We start from the raw sequence: 19,799 nt of genomic DNA, 5'->3' as shown, positions 1-19,799 counted from the left end.
CCAGGAAGCTTGAGGGTTCTGCGCAGTATCCGTGCTGTTCCCAGCACTGCGCTTTTCTGGACCGAGATATCCAATGTTGTTCCCGGGATCTGTTGCAACCACTCGTCGAGTTTGGGGGTCACTGCCCCGAGTGCTCCGACCACCACAGGCACGACTGTCACCTTTACATTCCAGGCTCTCTCCAGCTCCTCTCTGAGCCCTTGGTATTTCTCGAGTTTCTCATGTTCCTTCTTTCTGATGTTTCCATCACTCGGGACCGCTACATCCACGACAACGGCTTTCCTTTCCCCTTTATCTATGACCACGATATCTGGTTGGTTGGCCATTAACAACATGTCAGTCTGTATCTGGAATATATTTATATATATATATATATATATATATATATATATATATATATATATATATATATATATATATATATATATATATATATATATATATATATATATATATATATATATATCCCACAAGCATGTGATTGATCCGGTTTGATGATCCCGTATGCATTAATCTGTTGCTGTTGAATTTTTAGGTGGTGTTGCCTGCAGTTTTTGTATGCCTCTCTCTGATCTTCTCACTCATCGTTCCGCCATTCTCCGAATACCCCAGCCTGGAACTGCAACCTTGGATGTATGGCACATCTCAGACCACCTTCTTCAGGTAACCACGGTTTCTTACCCGATTCATTCCATCAGCAAACCAGTAAGTGACAAGGCGTTGGGAGACTTAATGTTGACATCTCAATCAGTTCACAGTTCCAACACTGTATGTGCGTAATCCTTTGAGGACCGGATTAGCATATTGCTGTCGCCTCATTGCTTGCTACTCTCAAGGGTGCACCCCCAAAGGATTTAGACATTACCCAGTGCCAATCACTTGTTTAAAAGAATAACTTCTTATCTAAAATATCTGTCCAACCCTTCAGGTATTTTATTTCCCCTGATGTTACCCTAACACAATTAAGTGTGGCCTTGGCTCATATTGTATGATATAATTTTAGCTCTCCGGCACAGTGAGACCTCGTTCTTTTCGATTTTGCTGAGCCCAGAAGTTGCTCAACAAGACAGCAGCTCCAACGTATGTCAGATTAATAGGCAATAATGTGATCGACCCACAATGCTGTGTGTCCATGTTTATGGTTTGCAATTTATTTGTTCCTTTCTGTCAGCCTTGGTTCTTGCCTTCCTGATTCAATAGTCCCTGAGGATTAGTTTTATTTGTTATGTATCATCCCAAAGTCATGCCATCAACCCATCTGTAGGTGAGTTAATTGAATCATCTAAATAAAACCTCGTGGCTCAATCTATTTGAGGAAATAAAAGCATAGCGCACACGTGACTCCAAAAAAACTTTCTGGAACTTGCCCCTTTTGATCTTCTTCTGACTTTTTCCTTAGTTGTAATTTTCAAATGACATCTCATCGACCTTTGCTCTGACCAATTAACAAATATTGTCTTTTCGCACAAGTGACCTTGAAAGTGCCCATTTAAAAGTGGCTACACGCGCCACGTATCTCCACGGAGGCCTGCCTCATAAACTGTCCCGTTTACCTTACACTGATGAGTGATTATGATGGAAGATGTTCTGAACCCACCTAGCCTTTGTTAGTATATTAGCCTTTCCTAAAGCTTCTCTCTAATAGCTCAGCTCTTCCTCAGTGCCCGGATTCATTAGTTCCGCCTTTTCTGGTGTATATATGCAATGCCTGTGTCCGCTTTTTATTACCTTGGAACACTGTGGTAACCCAGCCATTGTTAATTGCAGAACAGATGGCTGCACATAATCCATTTTTACAACGGGACCACTTCGATTACGCTCACTGGTGGCTAAGGAAACGGCCGTACGACCTTCATGGAGATGCCTCAAAATGAGACAATGAACTCTATAATAATCCACACGGCCGACTTGCTTGTGGCCATTGTTGGCCGGGAGCCATATCTGTGGTCTTTATGAACCGGTAATATTTGCTTAAGAATGTCTGTTCTTGAGCCAACACAAAGGACAAGGATTTTACACATAACAAGAGTTTCTATCGTAACAGATGAGCATTGGAGGGATTTTCTCGATGGAATTCACAAAGGAAAGTTCAATTCTTTGAAGTACTGGTGCTCTCGGGTTTTAGGGCTACAAGCCTTTCAACTTGCACTCCTCTGCAATCGGGTCCCTGAGGAAATGCTCGGGTATGCCCGGATCATTCTGAAAACTGTGAAGAAACTGTTAAAACCTGAAAGTACAGGTTCTTTTAGTTGTTGTGGCATCCATGTTTTTATGGCAGTGAGGTCTTAGATGAAATCATTTGCGACCAACTCCCTAAGGAGCATCTTGAAGATTCCCAATCATTCTTAAAATGATCAACAAGTAAACGGCTGCCACTATAGTCACAACCGAGATCTCATCCTGGGGGAAAAAATGTGACTCCAGGCTGATATTATCAACCTGGATCGTGATTGAGGACAACTGCTGTAATAGTCCGATTCTTTAGAGTCCTGGTACTCTGAGGTTTTATGTCTAAGACCTTAGTATTAGACTCCTTTGCTACTCAATCAAAGAGAAAACCCCTTGCTTCACTTAAACGCCGCTATAGGAAATGGGTGGTCACTGGCGAAAGCTCAAAAGTCCAGATATTTTGATCTGATGCTCCCAAGACTCAGAGGAGATCCACGCCGACAAGGATATAATAGCCACTATAAAGGGTAAAATTTTTAGGTACCTTTAATGATTGGTCACAACCCAGAAGGTGTCCTTGGAAAAACCTAGACCAGACACACAGAAATTGCCTCAGACCTGTTTGACAGCCTGGACGGTCACGAGGGAAAACTTAGTCTTAAAAGTCGGAGTACTTCCAGGCCCTTCTTAACAACAGCAACTAGGAGACTACAGCTTCTAAGTGTATACTTTTACAGATACAGTAAAGTCTCGTTATATCGATATCGGTTATATCGATAGTACCGCTTATTGCGATACTATTTTCATTTCCCTTGCACATTTCTAGTCTTTTTATGTATAATTAGTACCGTTTAGTACGATACCCGGTTATTAAGATAATCCGGTTATTACGGTGCTCCTTTTCATCCCCCGCCGGCCATTTTTGTTGTTTATATCGATATATCCGTCGCGCCATTGGTCAACTTGGTCACGTGTCTTGTTACGTGAGCCGCCATCGGTCGCGCTATTGGTCGACTTGGTCACATGAGCCGCCATCGGTCGCGCTATTGGTCGACTTGGCCGTGTGACTTTGTCACGTGACACGCCATCGGTCGCGCCATTGGTCAACTTGGTCACGTGTCTTGGTTACGTGTCACGCCATCAGTCGCGCCATTGGTCGACTTGGTCAGGTGACTTGGTTACGTGCCCAGCACCCGTGTAGCAGAGCCATTTTCATTTTCAGACGCTAGCTCGTGTGTAGCAGACGAGATTGAAGTGTTTGTGTTAAAAGGTAAAAATGGGAAGCAGAAGAAGATTGATGACTTTTTTAAATTGTATACATAATACAGTAAGATGTAAGCGTTGCAGTTTCCCTGTTGTGTTATGTACATGCCCACTGTACTGTATATGAATGCAATCGTTTTTTGCAACAATGTTTCTCTTTTTGTCTGCTGAAGCGCGATGATTTTGAAAATTATTAACATTCCATACTGTGTATTAAAGGACAGCCGATGTCACTTTTTATTCAAATGCAAATAACAATGACTTCACGCCAAGACGTCTTGCATTGCTTGTGAATCCAAACAATGGCTTCAGATTCGGATAATATGCTTTCTTGTTACACATCCAGTTATGAATATGTTTCAAATACACTGTAGTTCTGAAGATTAAAGCCTACATGTTTACAATCATTAAAGAATTATATGTGCCATTTTGAGGCAACATTGGGGGAACATCTCTCACCCCCAAAAAAAAGGGAGCTAATGGCCAGCTCCATTTCTTATATGGCGCTTGGCTGCCCTCTTTTGGCGGCTTTTGTTTAATGCAGTTCGGCGCAGGATCGGATATATCGATAGTCCCGGTTATATCGATATTTTTTCGGACTCCCTTGAATATCGATATAACGAGACTTTACTGTATTTTCAATGATTCCCATTCTTTGCAGTAATGATGCACCAGGAAACACAGAGGTATCTGAAGTGGTGGAAACGTTGGTGAACGATCCTGGCTTTGGAACACGTTGCATGGACGGTGACCCAATCCAGTGAGTGTTTTTTTTTTCTGAGCTCCTTTGATGGTTAATATACCGATCCATGCGCACCAAATCCAGCAGACATTTAAACAGCTTCTTCCCCCAAGCCATTAACTCTTTGAACTCTTTGAACTCTTTCAACAGTAGCCAAAATGGAACTGTATAGTGCCACTTAGCATTTTTTTTTTTTTTTTTTTTTTGACGACGATACTAGTGCAGCGTGTTATACCGGAAACAAATTCCTTGTGTATTCTACATACTTGGCAATAAAGATGATTCTGATTCTGATTCTGAATACTACTACTACTACTACTACTACTACTACTACTACTACTACTAATACTAATAATAATAATAATAATAATAATAATAATAATAATAATAATAATAATAATAATAATAATAATAATAATAATCAAGGATATAACATATATGAGCGTGATTCTGTAAAAAAAATGCTGGTGGAAGAAATTAACTGCTTTGCTGGTTCATGGATCATACTAACTGTTTATCATATGAATCCTTAACATAACGCCAAATTCTAAGCCTGGGGTGTCCAGCACTTTTCTTTTGGGGGATCTCACATGATAGATCCAGCTCTGTTTTTATCATCAGCCAAATCTCATCTTTACAATCACAATAAACCCGTCATAGAGCACAAAGTGGAAGAAACTATTTTTGCCTCTAAAATTGAATTATCTGTATTCACTTGTGTTTTGAAGATAAATGACCTTATTTTTTTCCATCATTCGTAATTTATTTGTATCTTCGTATACAGCTAAAAAGTCGACAGTACTTCCTTCCCTCCCTTCTCATCCTGCCTGCCTTCATCTTTTAACTAACCAAGTGACCCATGTCAAATGTCATTTTTAGTTTTATTATTATATTTTTTTGTCATGCCACGAGCCGTTGCAAAATGGATGGCGGGCCACAAATTTCCCCGGGCCCATAATTATAGATATCTACAACTTTTTGTTGGAATAACATATTTTAGTAGCAGATCAAATAATAGAAATTTGTGGACCTAAATTATAAAGTGTCGTGGCCACTTAGTACCAAACTTATCAGCCAACAAAATTGATACTGGCGGAAATGCTGCGTTAAAAAAAAAAAAGTCAAATGTTATGATTTAGCATTACGGACACGCTGAAACAAAATCGGAGCTGGAAAGCTTGGGGGGTTTGAAAAGTTGTCTTTGTCCAATCGTGATGCCCAGGGCTAACCCAAGAATATGCCGGGTGTTTGGGAAAATCAATATATTTAGTTGAAAATCCCGACGCCCAACCCACGCTTGCTTAGCGGCAACATTTCTCCGCAGGGGCTTACCTTGTGTCTCCCGCATCTCCCATTGGCTCACGCCATCTGTGGACCAGTCGGTGGCCGATGTCTTTCTGGAGGGCAACTGGACCATGTCCAACCCTTCACCTTCCTGCCAATGCAGCACTCCCCAACACCAAATCATGCTGCCCGACTGTCCACCGGCTGCGGGGGGTCTCCCTCCTCCTCAGGTAGGTCCATTTGAGGGTCATCATTTGTCACATGACATTGTATGCACTACACAATAGAAATTCCATTTTTTTGGCTGGAGGATCAATAAAGTGGAATAGATTAATGGGAGGACCATGGGCATGACTGAAAGTACTTCATAGACAGAGATCAGACACACAAAGCCAAGCGCAGCGCCAGGAAGAATTCTCTTTGACCCCTCACAACCATCACCACCACCGTGCCCCCCCCCCCCCACTTTTTCCAAAAGCTTCCCGTTGAATTAATCATGACAAAGTGCACCCGCTTCTTCACTGGCTCCTTTCATCCTGCAGTATGTCCTTGAGAAACTCTAGAGAAGACGAGAATAAAAAGCACAGACACCGCTGGAGGTGTGAAATCATCGTTTCCATGGAAATGGCAGGCGGCGCTAAACCCACCATCAATTGCCAGATATTGACTCTGCCGTCGTAAGATGATGAGCCGGTGACAGAATTTGTTTGCAAATTGCCGAGCCCAGTCTGAGCGTGCCGTCTGTAAAGTTCTCTAAGGGCTGTCAGGGTTTGTCTTTTTTTGTTTTTCCTGGCTCAAATCAAGGCAGAAGCGTTGCGAGTCTGCCAACCAATAATACGGACACAAATGCAACATAATAATTGCAGGAGGTTACGGTTACAGATGTCGTATCTGGACCAGTTTCTGAGAAAAATTTGACTCAAAGAAAATCTTAAAAATAAATGAATAAATACATTGATTGTTTTACTTCAGGGACATAATTTTAATTCCAGACAGCGTGACTGAGAGCACACATTTCGGATATAAAAATGTCAATAGAAATTTTCATTTTTGTGTCTGTTGGTCTGCCCCCGCCGTCCCCTCATCCTACGGAAATGTCTGTCAACGTCTTAATCTATGACGACGTTTGAATCCCAAACGTTCGACCTGTTCCACTCAAAGGCCATCCTAAACTACACGCTTCAGCAAACCGCTGGAGTCTGTAAGCAATTTGGCAAGCGCACGGGACAAAGCTTATCTGCGGAAGAACTCTTGACCACAGAGCCGAACACAACATGTTTAAATGTTAAAGACTTTTCTCACCCCGCCCTTGTGCAGATAACATTGAATTCTTACCTGCGGGCAACGTGGCAATCCGAAAAGAATACCGCTGAGAATGCGGCGTGGTCTTATCTTGTTCCAGTAGGTGTGATTACTGCTGTATTTTGTATGTTTTATTTTGGTTGCATTTGCCTCACGCACCTGCAACTTTCCACAGTCTGAACACAAAGAACGGTGCTGTTTTGTAACAACAGATGTCGTCATATGGAGCCCGGCCAATATAATTAGAAGCACGCTACATTCACTGTCGTGTATGTTCACAGAAAGGCCAAGGTTTTGCTTTGTCGCTTGATTACTAAACCAGATGGCTAGTTGTCGGTTTCTTCTTTATCTCGTCATAAGACGGCTGAAAGTCAAAGGCTTAGCCAACGTTATTCTGGTGGCTGAAGGTGTGCGGAAAATTCTGAAAGAGATGAGCAACAATTTAGCAAACACATTACAAGGAATGTTGTCAATTTGTTGGACGTCAAGACTGAAACCTGTCACGAAAACCCAGAATGCAGAAACAGTTGGCACAGGGAGGGAATAGAGGAGCCAAAAAGATGCACTCAAGTACAGTAAAATTTTAGGACTCAGGTAAAAGTAAAACCTTATTTTTGGTGATAGTAACTGTTCAGTAGGGATACTCAGTGATTGGATTGGATTGGATTGGATTGGATTGGATTGGATTGGATTGGATTTGCCTTTATTAGTCTCACAGTGGAGAAATTTAAATTTCACAGCAGCAAAGTGATGAAAGGAATGAAAGTAGAAAAAAGAAATACATGAGCTGCTGGAAAGGCAGCCGCTCTGAGTGAGTGGTCCAAAATAAAATATTATACATCATGGTATTGTAAATTGGAATCTTGTAAATAATATTATATTTGAATTAATGTAGGGAATAAATATGAGCATTCCATAATACTGCTGGTATGATAAGAAAATAAATATGGGAGGAATATAAAATTTTACACTTCTTCCTTTTCCCTTTTGAACATTTAAGTGAGAAAGTGATATGTCAGGGTATTTTCTGGAATATAAGGCACATCTTCAACGAATGGCATATTTAAAAAATGTTTTCCATACATAAGGTGCACCGCATTATTAGGAGCATGGTCAGCTTTTAGGTAGGTGCGCCTTATAGTGCAGAAAATACGGCATTTTATTACCTATGAATAAGTTGTATTGATTATTTCAAATGTATTTTTGTTCTCTCTTTTCTTGTGTATATTAATGGTTTTAATTTAGCTTTTTTTCTTTCACACTAGCTGCTGCTTTTGTTTATGTTTGAAATTGTCTTTTTAAATAAATGGCGCATAACTTCAAAGCGTATGAACAAAAACAAAACAAACTCAACCGCAAGAATTGGAAAATAACATGGTAAAAAAAAATAATAATAAGGCGCCAAAGGCTCACCAGTATAGTTGTGTCAACTTGTTTTTACAGGTTCCACAAAAATGAGTATGCTTTCAAATTTTCGCTTGCCAATTCATTTTGATGCTGTATTTTCTTCATCGAGAACTTCAAACGGCAGCAAAGTTGGATACCTCAAAATAGGAAAATCTGAACAAAACCCACTCTCTACAACGCATGTCGGCCGGTTAGTCGCGGCTTTAATTAGCATCGCACCAGCACTCTCCAAACACGCACGGGTTCAAGCTGTATGGTTTATCCACATCGCAGTGTCTGCCTAATTGGAGGTTTCAATGTAGCCATTTATTTATTCGTAGAAGGGCATCTAATTAGGCTCCTTTGACATCAACCGGCAATTTTTTTTCCTGTCGTAGCCAAGCTTAATTGACTGTTACAAAGATGCTGTATTTATTTACTTTATGTATTTATTTTTTTACAGAGAATCCAAAATACAACCGACACCCTCCTGGATTTAACGGGACGAAATTTGACCGACTTCCTGGTCAAGACTTTTGAACAGTCCGGCAAAACTCGGTAGTAGAAATGAATTCACTTGAAATTGACATGTTTGTTGTTTTTAATTAGCATTTATGTTTTCAAATGTCAATTAAAAAACAAAAAGGTATGGCGGGATTTCTATTGGAGCCGTTAACTCCCAAGTCCCCCTGAGCGCGGCAGCAATCGAAGCCGTGTTCCAGACCCTGAAAGATATCTTTAATGACTCCCAGGTAAGAAAAGTCATCAGGCTGCCATTGGCCAGTCAGGTAAATGAAGAAGTCTTATTGCTGCGGCGCTGTGTTGAGGTTACAGTTAAATTAATTCTTTGCACGAGAAATATACTGTAAAATAAGCCATAAAGAATACAGTATATGCCTGTGAGTATTGTTATCCAATCTTTCACAACAGCTGTTACAAAGCACTTTACAGAGCATTTGACAGAAAGTAACAGTAGAACAGACCTGATAGCATAAAACGTTGTCAATGATCGGCACGATGATTCCGACGTATGCTTTGTTGTTTGAAGTGGTCGTGGGTGAAAGAGGAGAGAATCAAAGTCATCTTTCACCAATGGATTAGATACGTCATTTCATGTGAGAGTCAAACTTAGCTCGTCTACTATGAGCTAAGTTTGAATGTAAACAAATTTAACCAAACTTAGCTTGTCTGCTACTCGCTAAGTTTGAAAGACAAATTTAAACAATTTTAGTTTGTCTGCTACAAGCTAAATTAGAACGTAAACTTAGCCTCGGCTCCCCTTCAGTGTACCCATGCCACCCTCTTTTGCTCGTCTTTTCTGCACCAACCGTACAACTGTTTTCGTAGTTCATTCTACCACTCATCACTTTCGATCTGGTTTGTACTTTGCATATTTGTCATGTTTTTTATGATGATACTCGAGCAGCGTGTTCTACCGCAGACAAATGCCTTCTGTGTTCTACACACTTGGCCAATAACTATTATTCTTATTCTGATTCTGATGATGCTAAGTTTGAAAATAAACAAATGTCAACAAACTTAACTTGTCCACTACGAGCTAATTTTGAAAGTAAACAAATTTAACCAAGCTTAGCTTGTCTGCTTCCAGCTAAGTTTGAAAGTAAACAAATTTAAACAAACTTACCTTTTCTGATAGCAGTTAAGTTTGAAAGTAGACACATTTAAACAAACTTAGCTCATCTGCTACGAGCTAAGTTTGAAAGTAGACACATTTAAACAAACTGAGCTCGTCTGCTCCCAGCTAAGTTTGAAAGTAAACAAATTTAAACAAACTTACCTTTTCTGATAGCAGTTAAGTTTGAAAGTAGACACATTTAAACAAACTTAGCTCATCTGCTACGAGCTAAGTTTGAAAGTAGACACATTTAAACAAACTGAGTTTGTCTGCTCCCAGCTAAGTTTGAAAGTAAACAAATTTAAACAAACTTAGCTTGTCTGCTACAAGCTACGTTAGAGCGTAAACTTAGCCACGGCTCCCCTTCAGAGTACCCATGCCGCTCTAACACTCAACACATATTTTTTGTTTGTTAGCATTAGGCTAAGTAGCCTTTTCTTATCAAAGCTACAGGATGTGCTTCTTTTCAAAACACAATTTGTATTTCTCAAAACCTTGAGAGTTTTGAAAGGCGCTTATAAATGAAATGTATTATTATTATTATTATTATTATTATTATTATTATTATTATTATTATTATTATTATTATAACACCTGGGAGTGGCCTTAAGTATCTTAAAGCCCCATTGACAAAATGTTGACTATTTTGTCGTTCAACAGGCATAGACTTTTCAAGAGCAGTTTTTTTCAGAGCAATAATTAGCAAAGGCATGCCGGACTCTTTCTTTGATTCATTTCTCCTCACTCCATGCCCCATCTATCCATGCTCTCTCTGCAAGATTGATGATCAATTTGAGCTCCAACAGGGAGGGGTGGGGGTCCATCAATTTGCATTTAAATTGCACGTGTAATGTAGTGGCCGCTTCTATTGCACGACCGAGTCAGAACAGCGTGGCAAGGCAGCGCTAGCGCAAATCGCCAACCCGTTATTTCCCGACACTCGTTTCCCCGCAGGCCCCAAACGAAGACGAGGTTATTTTTAACCTGGTCGTTCGTCTGCCGCGGCATTACGCTTCCTTCCGGTTCAAATTTGCAGGGTGTGTCCAATTAAGTCTTGTTTTGCTTCGTCTTCATTAGTCCAACGTGACGGACAAGATCCTCGGCATGGCTGAGACGCTGCTCAAGAGGCTGGGAACCAAACACAATCTGAAGGTACTTGTGTGCTTGTGAAACTGAGCACGCGTGTGTGTGTGAGCATTAGAGCATGTGCAAGTGCTATGGAGTGTGTGTCGATGTGCACAAGAGTCAGAGGAAAAGAGAGCGAGCCGACAGAAGCCATCCAGCGAGTGTTTGTAGCTGACACTCCAAGCGCCGCACGCTCCTAATTAGTGTGGTGGCATCAGCGGAGCGCTTGCTCCCTCCGCCTTTTGTCTTTCATCCATGCACCATCTTTTTCTTTTTTTTCTGTCTCTGGACACGAGCACCATGCGGGCTCACAGAACTGCAACTGATTCTTGACCCACTTTTTAAACACTGTTTGTATCGTGAATTGGATTGGATATGCCTTTATTAGTCTCACAGTGGAGAAATTTACATTTCACAGCAGCAAAGTGATGAAAGGAATGAAAGTAGAAAAACGAAATACATGAGCTGCTGGAAAGGCAGCCACTCTCGCGGCGCCGTCTTGAAGTCAAAAGAACAAAAAAAAAAACTAAATAACAAATAATATGACAGCATAGAGACAATATGACAAAACAAAGACACAGAGAGACATTCATTCTTCAGGACTTGCTGTACCCTCTTTGTGATGACATGAAGCAGTTCTCGATGAAAGAGGAGAGGATCAAAGCGTCTTTCCACCAGTGGATCAGGGACATCATGGTGGAATGTGCATGTCAACTACAAGCTAAATGTTGAAAGCAAACACGCAGCTGTAGCATCCATTGACGAAAAGAGATTGTCTCACATCTCCTGTTCCACATAAATCTGCTTCAATTCCAAGCCGCAACAGTTCCACATACGCATCGGCGCTCTGCGCTGACGCTCCTTTCTTCTTATTGCGGGTTCCTCAAGCCATGCATCCATCCAGCCGCAGACCGTCCAACGGCACTGACCTTTCCGCTAAACAAAGCGGGGCTGTGAAGATGCTGCCCATTACAGGCGCAAAAAAGCACAATGGCCCCTGTGGTGTCCAGCGATGACAGTCGAAGGGCTCCGACATTCCTCCCATTTAAACAGTACTGGCATATTCATGCTGCCGAAAAGGCGCAACCGCTCAGCACAGTCTCCTCCTTGATGAATGTCGTGGTCAAAAATGCTGAAAAACAATCTGTATCCGTTCCACACGATGCACAACAACACAAAGTGACAAAAGAAAACACAAAACAAGACAAAAACAACCAAAAAAAGCAAGGCTCATGAGAGCACTTGCTGAGGCTGCCTACTCGGGCGCCATCTTGGACTTCTTTGCATGAACGCAAAATAAAAAATGCGGAAGTGTCACAATTGACTTCACTCATTAACCTCCTTTAGACTGCGGGCGGGGAGGCCCTCCAACATTTTTTTAGACTCAATGTCAACAAGAAAGTTTCCTGCTTTAAAAAATACAAATATGTCACTTAAAAAACAATCACAGGAGCTTACAAAATGTACATGAAGTAAAGACATGCAAAATCCAACACAGTTAAAAGAGAATAAGGTAAAAAAAAACTAAAGCAAACTGAACTAAAACTAAAAAAAGTAAAGCACCGAAACAATGCAGAGTCGCATGCAGGGTTGAAAGCCAAATAATAAAAGTGTGTTTTAAAATGAATTAAAGATGCACAGAGAAGCCAGCATTTCAAATGTTTCGCCGGAGGTCATTCCTAAGCTTGATTCCCTCTGAGTCTCCGCGTACTCCTATTTCGGACCTCAAGTAGCATTTACGGGTAGGTTTGTCGTGCCAAAGGAGTTAAATAAGGGAAGACCATTTAAAGATTTAAAGACAAGAAAAAAGTCCAAAAAATGACCTCCTAAACGTACAGAGAACCAAAGAGGGAAAATCAGAATTAATGAAAAGTGCTGCCTCCTGTGAGCTCCAGTTGCAAGGTAAGCAGCATCATTTTGGACCAACTGGAGATGCTTGAGGGAGGACCGTCTGACTCTAAAATATATGAGATGTAACATCATGGAACTGTATAGTGCCACTTAGCAGTTTTTTTTTGACGACGATACTAGTGCAGCGTGTTCTACCGGAAACAAATTCCTTGTGTGTTCTACATACTTGGCAATAAAGATGTTTCTGATTCTGATTCTGATCATGCGATGTAATTTGTGAATCATTTTAAATGAGGTGGACAAATGTGACTGGTCACACTTCTCCATTCGTATTTTTAATTTTAAGCAGATTCTTTACTTACAGACAGTGTAGGTGTTCAAATATCTGACATGTTTCGGCGACTACTTCCGCCTTTGTCCATTGTCCATTTGTATTTTATGACTATGTCTAAACGCGCAGGTGTGGTTCTACAACCAAGCGTGGCACGGCATAGTGTCCTTCCTCAATGTGGCCAACAACGCCATCCTAAGGGCAGGCCTGCCGGCGGGAACTGACGCCCGGCGTTATGGCATCTCAACGTCTAGTCACCCCCTCAACTTGACCAAGGATCAGCTGTCCTTCATGGCCTTGTGAGTGGCCCACAGTCGGCAGGGCAAATGCGGACTAACCCGAGCTGTGGCTCAACTCTCCGTTCCCCTCAGGGCCTCGAGTTCTACCGATGTGGTGGTGTCCATCTGTGTCATCTTCGCCATGTCCTTTATCCCCGCCAGCTTTGTCCTTTTCCTCATTGAAGAGCGAGTGAGCAAAACCAAGCACATGCAATTCGTCAGCGGCGTCAATCCGGCCGTCTACTGGTTGGCTAATTTCGCCTGGGATGTGGTACGTGTCGTCCTCGCCGTACCAGTGAACGCGTTTCACGCTCTAAAGAGGCGACATTGAATGGGTCCTGTTTGCAGTGTAACTACGCCATTCCGTGTGTCATTGTCGTCGTCATCTTCCTGTGCTTCCAACAAGAGGCGTATGTCTCCGCGCCTAACCTGCCCGCTCTGGTTTTGCTGCTGCTTTTCTACGGGTATGCAACCAATAGGGTTTTTAAAAAAGGCTTCATTTTGTATGTAGATGATGTAAAGCACAGGTGTCACAGTCAAGGCACGGGGGGCCAAATCTGGCCTGCCACATCATCTTATTCCACAAAAGCAAATCAAGCATGTCAAGTGCCATGATGCTTGATAAAGTCCGAAGCAAAATTTCAAATTGTCATATGTAAACCACAATAGTCATTATTCTTGACTTCAGATGGTGACAAATGATGGCTGAAATGTGATTGGGGAAATACTCAAATACGAAAACACACATCTGGAAGCAGCACATGAAGGGAAAATCAATGAAAGGAAGCTAAAAGACGATTTCGAATTATTTCGTAAAAAATCATGGACAAAATATAATTCACATTAGTCTGTGATTCAGATATTCTTAGGCCAGCAGAAAAGGCCTTGCAGGCCCTGACGGCTCACCACTGATATAAAGTACAGGTATTTCAAACATATCTTCTATAAAATGCACATCTTTGACATCCAGTGTATGAAAAATGCACCAAATATGTCTCGAGGCTTCTTGAAGAAAACACCAACTCTTTTTGTGCACCTATAGTGATGTTTACGCGTTTGCCACAGGTGGTCGATCACACCGATGATGTATCCAGCGTCGTTCCTGTTCAGCGTGCCCAGCACCGCATACGTGGTGCTCACCTGTGTCAACCTCTTCATCGGTATCAATGGCAGTGTGGCCACCTTCGTCATGGAGCTTTTTGACGACCCCGTAAGCACCGCAAAGCAATCGCACTTACCGGTTTATATTGGCATGTCCCCTCTCCCACTTAGCCCCTCCCACCTCTACTTTTAAATGTCGGTGTTGAGTGGGAACAGGAATGCACCGGCAGGTCACATAAGAGCATCATCGGTAGTCCTGCGCCTTGAAACGCGTCATTGAATGATTAATGGGCATAAAGGGGAGATGTTGAGCGTTTCATCATCGTTGAGGAGAAATCTCTCACATCTATGTGATGAATAACCGGCAATGAGATGAGCTGTAATTACACCTATTGATCTCACGTTAGCTTTGGCGACCGCGTTGCGATGACTTTGTTTTTAGGGTTGTCCGCCTGAAAATAGTTCCACAAAAAACGTCTGTGTATTTGTGTGTGTTATTCTTACTTGGCAGGATGTGTCATACATCAATGACATTGTGAAACAAGTGCTTCTCATCTTCCCTCACTTCTGCCTTGGCCGAGGACTGATTGACATGGCCAAGAATCAGGCCATGGCCAACCTCTTCAGCAACTTTGGTGAGAAAATAAAAATCTGCTGCGGATAGTCAGCAAGTGGCAGCTCAGTCCCGTGCTCAAAATTTGCTGCACTGCTTGTGGGGAGAAAAAAAAGTTCAAAAGCAAGAATGACATCAAGGAGAAGTGATTTCTATGTTCCTTTTTTTAAGCGATATTTTTAAGCCCTTGCCAAGCAATATGTCTAAAGATTTCAAATACAGCTTTGAATATGCTTGCCATTTATTTATTTATTTATGTACAGTAAAGTCTCGTTATATCGATATTCTCGGGAGTCCGAAAAATATCGATATAACCGGGACTATCGATATATCCTACCCTGCGTGCATGTAATTTTCTCCTTGCGTGCATAGATATAGTATCGTAATAAGCGGGACTATCGATATAACCGATATCGATATAACGAGACTTTACTGTATTTATTTAGATATATTTTTATCTTTATTATTTTAATTTTTATTTATTTATTTATTTATTTATTTATTTGTTTGTTTGCTTATTGACTTATATATTTACTTATTTTTATGTGTATGTTTGTTTGTATATATATATATATATATATATATATATATATATATATATATATATATATATATATATATGTTATTTTTTTGTGTGTGTGTTTGATTTATTATTAACAGATTTTTTTGTATTTGTATGTTTATTTGTTTGTTGATCGCAGATGACATTGTGATCTGTAGCAACAACAGGGAACAGGTGGTGGAGAAACTAGCGATGTGGGGGTATGCCCTGAAAAGGAGAGGAATGAAGATTAGCCGCAGCAAGGCGGAATATATGTGTGTGAATGAGAGGGATACAAGTGCAAGAGTGATGCTACAAGGGAGAAGAGGTAAAGAAGGTGGAGGATTTTAATTACTTGGTGTCAACTGTCCAAAGCAATGGAGAGTGTGGAAAAAAGGTGAAGAAGCGTGTCCAGGCAGGCTGGAGCGGCTGGAAAAAAAATGTCAGGTGTGATGTGTGATAGTTTTTTCAGCTAGAATGAAAGGAAAAGTGTATAAAACGGTGGTGAGACCAGCCATGATGTTTGGACTGGAGACAGTGCCACTAAAGAAAAGACAGGAAACAGAGCTGGAGGTAGCAGAGCGGAAGATGTTGAGGTTTTCTTTGGGAGTGTCCAGGTTGGATAGGATCAGGAATGAGTACATTAGAGGGACAACTCATAGAGGCTTTGGAGAGAAAGTCAGAGAGGCCAGACTGAGATGGTTTGGACATTTCCAGAGGAGAGAGAGTGACTATATCGGCAGAAGGATGCTGAGCCTTGAACAGCCAGGCAGGAGACCGAGAGGAAGACGGAAGAGGAGGTTTTTGGATGTGGTCAAAGAGGACATGAAGGTAGCTGGTGTGAGAGAAGAGGATGCACAAAACCGGGTTAGATGGAGGCCATTGATTCGCTGTCGCGACCCTTGAAGGGAAAAGAAGAAGATGTTTATATGTGGATTATTTATTTATACATATGCTCTTTGTTTTTAGATTTGTTATTTATCATGTATCTATTTCTTTGTTTGTATGTTTATTTTTTAATTTATATATATATATATATATATTATATTATATATTATATATTATATTTTATACACTTTTCCTTTCATTCTAGCTGAAAAACCCTTCTATCACACATCACACCTGACATTTTTTTTCCAGCCGCTCCAGCCTGCCTGGACAGACATGAGGCGACGATAAAAAATAACTAAATATATATATTTTTTAAATTGATTTTTTTTTACTTACTTACTTACTTACTTACTTACTTACTTACCTACCTACTTACTTACAATCCATATTTGTTTTTTCTCTGCCTCCTGACAGGCGAGGATCGCTTCAAGCAGCCGCTGAGCTGGGATATGGTGGGCAAGAGCCTATGTGCCATGTCCATCCAAGGAGCTGTCATGTTTGCCATCACTCTTCTCATTCAGTACAAGTTCTTCTGTAAACCCAGGTGAAAACTCGCTAGGCGTCCGTCCACCAAGCTTGAATTGACATGTTTATGGGCACCTTTACCAGGTTTATTTCAGCCAAGTCGTCGTCTGCACATGACGAGGATGTGGATGTAGCTCGCGAACGGGAGCGGGTGTACGCCGGGAAGGCCCAGAATGACCTTTTGAGGATCTACGATTTGACAAAGGTGTTGTTTATATTCTTACAATGTTGTCTTATGTGGTTTTTATGCATCCCTAAAACAGCTGCTTTACACTTAATTTTCTGACTCCGTCTGTATTTTCAGAAATAGATTTTTTTCCGGCTCTTTTGGGAATCTCTAATGGATCCAACATGGCCACGACACACCAAAATGGAAAATTCCTCTCTTTTCAATTTTAGCTTCTGGATTTTTTTGTGTGTCTACAAATTACTGAAAAGACTCCTAAATATCATGTTGCAAAGGCAAAGTGTCATCGAAAGCTGCAGTTTTTTTTTGCTTTTATGAAAGTGGGACAGATCCAAAATGGCCACTTTGAACCAAAATGGCGGCCTTCTTTTGAGTCACCAGTACTTCAGACTTTTTATGGCTCTATCGCAACAGAAATGCCTGCCAAATTACATCTTGCCATAACAAACTAGCTTTTTTTTAATTATTTATTTATTTTAATTCTGATTCTGGGGCAGTTCCAGATTGGTTTCTTCAAATCAAAATAATGTGTCATTTCATCAATCGAATATTGAGACTCTTTTTGTGGATTTCACAGTGATAATTGCTGAGTCAAACTACTGATGAGGACAGACTTTTTTGTGCAAGCTTTTTTACAATTTCATCAGTTTCAGAGAGTGGCTACTTTCATATTTGATTGCAATGGGAAATGTCTGACTTTTCCTGCATCTCCTCTCGATTCCATAGTGTCTCCCCACCTGACTCCACTGATATAATCAACAGCCCTTGGAAAGCATCAGCTGCCTCTCTGCTTCAAACGTGTCATGATTATGCTTTAATTGCCCTCCATCCTCGTCATACGTCGCACTTTGATGGTGCGTTAGCGATGTGAGTGCTGACATTAAAAGATAGCACATGCCTTGACGTGAATGGAGTGGCATTGCCAGATGGCGCGGGAAGGAGTTTGTTCGAAGTCGAAAAACTGCCGCTTAATCCATTATAATGATGATCATCAAATCTCTCAACGCCAGGACTCCGTTAATTGTGCCATCATTGTCAATGGAGTAGAACCACACAAAAAAACTATTGAATTTAGATATAGTTTAACTCATTGACTGTCATTGCCAAAATTATTCAGAAATTGAAAAGCATGACGGGGAGTCGAGCGCCATTCCCAAATTTGTTCGGGTTTTGTTTTTTCTTGGGGGTGTGTTTGAAGCTTCGGTCAGACCTCTGGCAATGTTTTGCCCTCCCACGAGGGGTCAGCATTTGCCTTTTGTACAGCCACCCCCACATTCAATACAGATAATTCTAGATCCTCGTAAACTCAAAATGAACTTTTTTTTCTGATAAAAGAAACGAGTCTAATGTTTCTTACGCTGCATTGAATGTTTAGTCCTAAAACTCAATATTCTGTGGGTTCTGCAATTTGAGTGAAAATGACAAAAACGCTGGCGGGGTCAGAGGATGCACAAAACCGGGCGAGATGGAGGACATTGATTAGCTATAGGTGACCCCTGAAGGGAAAAGCCGAAAGGAAAAGAAGCACTTAGAATTCTGATCAAATTACATTTTTCATTTGTGAAAAGTAAATTTGAGCAACCCATTGGCGTTTATTTGACATTGTTTTCGTTAATGTTATTATAAATAGATGTGTGTGTATTATAATACATGTCGAATCCTGTGTGTAGTGAACATATTTGGAACATTATTCAAGCGAATGTGTGATGAAGGTGTCCTTGACGCCTTACACCCCCCCCCAACCCCACCGAGCTGCCATTAATTGTTCCAAACACGTTCCGCTGTTTTCCCGCCTCCACTCTTCCCCGCTGCTGTTTAATATTATATATTTTTTCACACTCTTATTGTTAGCGATCTCATTGGTTCGCCGGCTGTGCTCCCTGCAGGTATATCCGGGGAAGCGCATCCCCGCCGTGGACCGGCTATGTGTGGGCGTACCTACAGCTGAGGTGAGCCAAATGCTGCCGGGTTTCACGATGCCATTTGTGTTGGCGAGTTTTTTAATCGAAAAAGAAAACATGGAATACATGTCAACACTTGACATGTCACTTGACAATGTTCTTATCGTGTTATGTAGCGCTAATGAGGGCTAACGGCGGGCCGACTTGTAATGATATGAGCAAATTGTATTTGCATGTTCTACTAGTGATGCCTGGCTTTGATCAAAGGAGCATGCGCGCTGCTGCAAGTCAGTCTGATGAGAGCCTACGAGAGCCACACATGTCAATTGCCTTCTCCCTCCAACCAACACAGCCGTCCTAATAAAGAACCTCAACTCTATCCAGAAGTTGTATCATTTACGGAACCCGCTTACACAAAGCAACACACGGATGACAACAAATGTCCGCTAATCACTTCTACTAGCTTGCGCTAGTTGCAAAGCATCACCTGTACTTAACTCGTCACTTCCAGAACATGGTATTGATTTATATTTCCGTTTTATCTTTATTCCACAATAGCCATATTTGTCAGACTACCATATCTTGCTGGCGCATTAGCAAAAGAAAATGTGTGTCTAGTTTCTCTTCAGAGATGAGCAGGTTTTATACATGTCCTGCATGAATAACATTGAAA

At 41.2% G+C, this 19,799-nt stretch overlaps 1 protein-coding gene across 4 annotated transcripts in view; it reads left to right on the top strand.

Moving 5' to 3' along the window:
• Window positions 1–19,799, top strand: part of LOC148902068 (phospholipid-transporting ATPase ABCA1) — an 82,484-nt gene that overhangs the window by 47,422 nt on the left and 15,263 nt on the right. For 2 of the 4 annotated variants that reach the window (XM_088990274.1, XM_088990273.1), the window contains exons 30-44: window positions 536–663; window positions 4,094–4,192; window positions 5,499–5,688; window positions 8,610–8,704; window positions 8,793–8,898; window positions 10,860–10,934; window positions 13,219–13,388; window positions 13,461–13,638; window positions 13,716–13,831; window positions 14,433–14,577; window positions 14,980–15,103; window positions 15,783–15,950; window positions 16,928–17,057; window positions 17,123–17,243; window positions 19,112–19,174. In XM_088990274.1, the coding sequence (XP_088846400.1) occupies window positions 536–663; window positions 4,094–4,192; window positions 5,499–5,688; window positions 8,610–8,704; window positions 8,793–8,898; window positions 10,860–10,934; window positions 13,219–13,388; window positions 13,461–13,638; window positions 13,716–13,831; window positions 14,433–14,577; window positions 14,980–15,103; window positions 15,783–15,950; window positions 16,928–17,057; window positions 17,123–17,243; window positions 19,112–19,174 (1,908 nt within the window). The remainder of the gene's footprint in view (window positions 1–535; window positions 664–4,093; window positions 4,193–5,498; window positions 5,689–8,609; window positions 8,705–8,792; window positions 8,899–10,859; window positions 10,935–13,218; window positions 13,389–13,460; window positions 13,639–13,715; window positions 13,832–14,432; window positions 14,578–14,979; window positions 15,104–15,782; window positions 15,951–16,927; window positions 17,058–17,122; window positions 17,244–19,111; window positions 19,175–19,799) is intronic. The other 2 variants (XM_088990276.1, XM_088990275.1) reach the window with 1 other exon arrangement.

The sequence above is a fragment of the Hippocampus bargibanti genome, linkage group LG02 (genome assembly GCF_051943395.1).
Source record: "Hippocampus bargibanti isolate YZ-2025 linkage group LG02, ASM5194339v1, whole genome shotgun sequence".
NCBI lineage: Eukaryota > Metazoa > Chordata > Actinopteri > Syngnathiformes > Syngnathidae > Hippocampus > Hippocampus bargibanti.
Note: the sequence above shows the minus strand (reverse complement) of the source record. Positions and strands in the feature narration are given on the sequence as shown.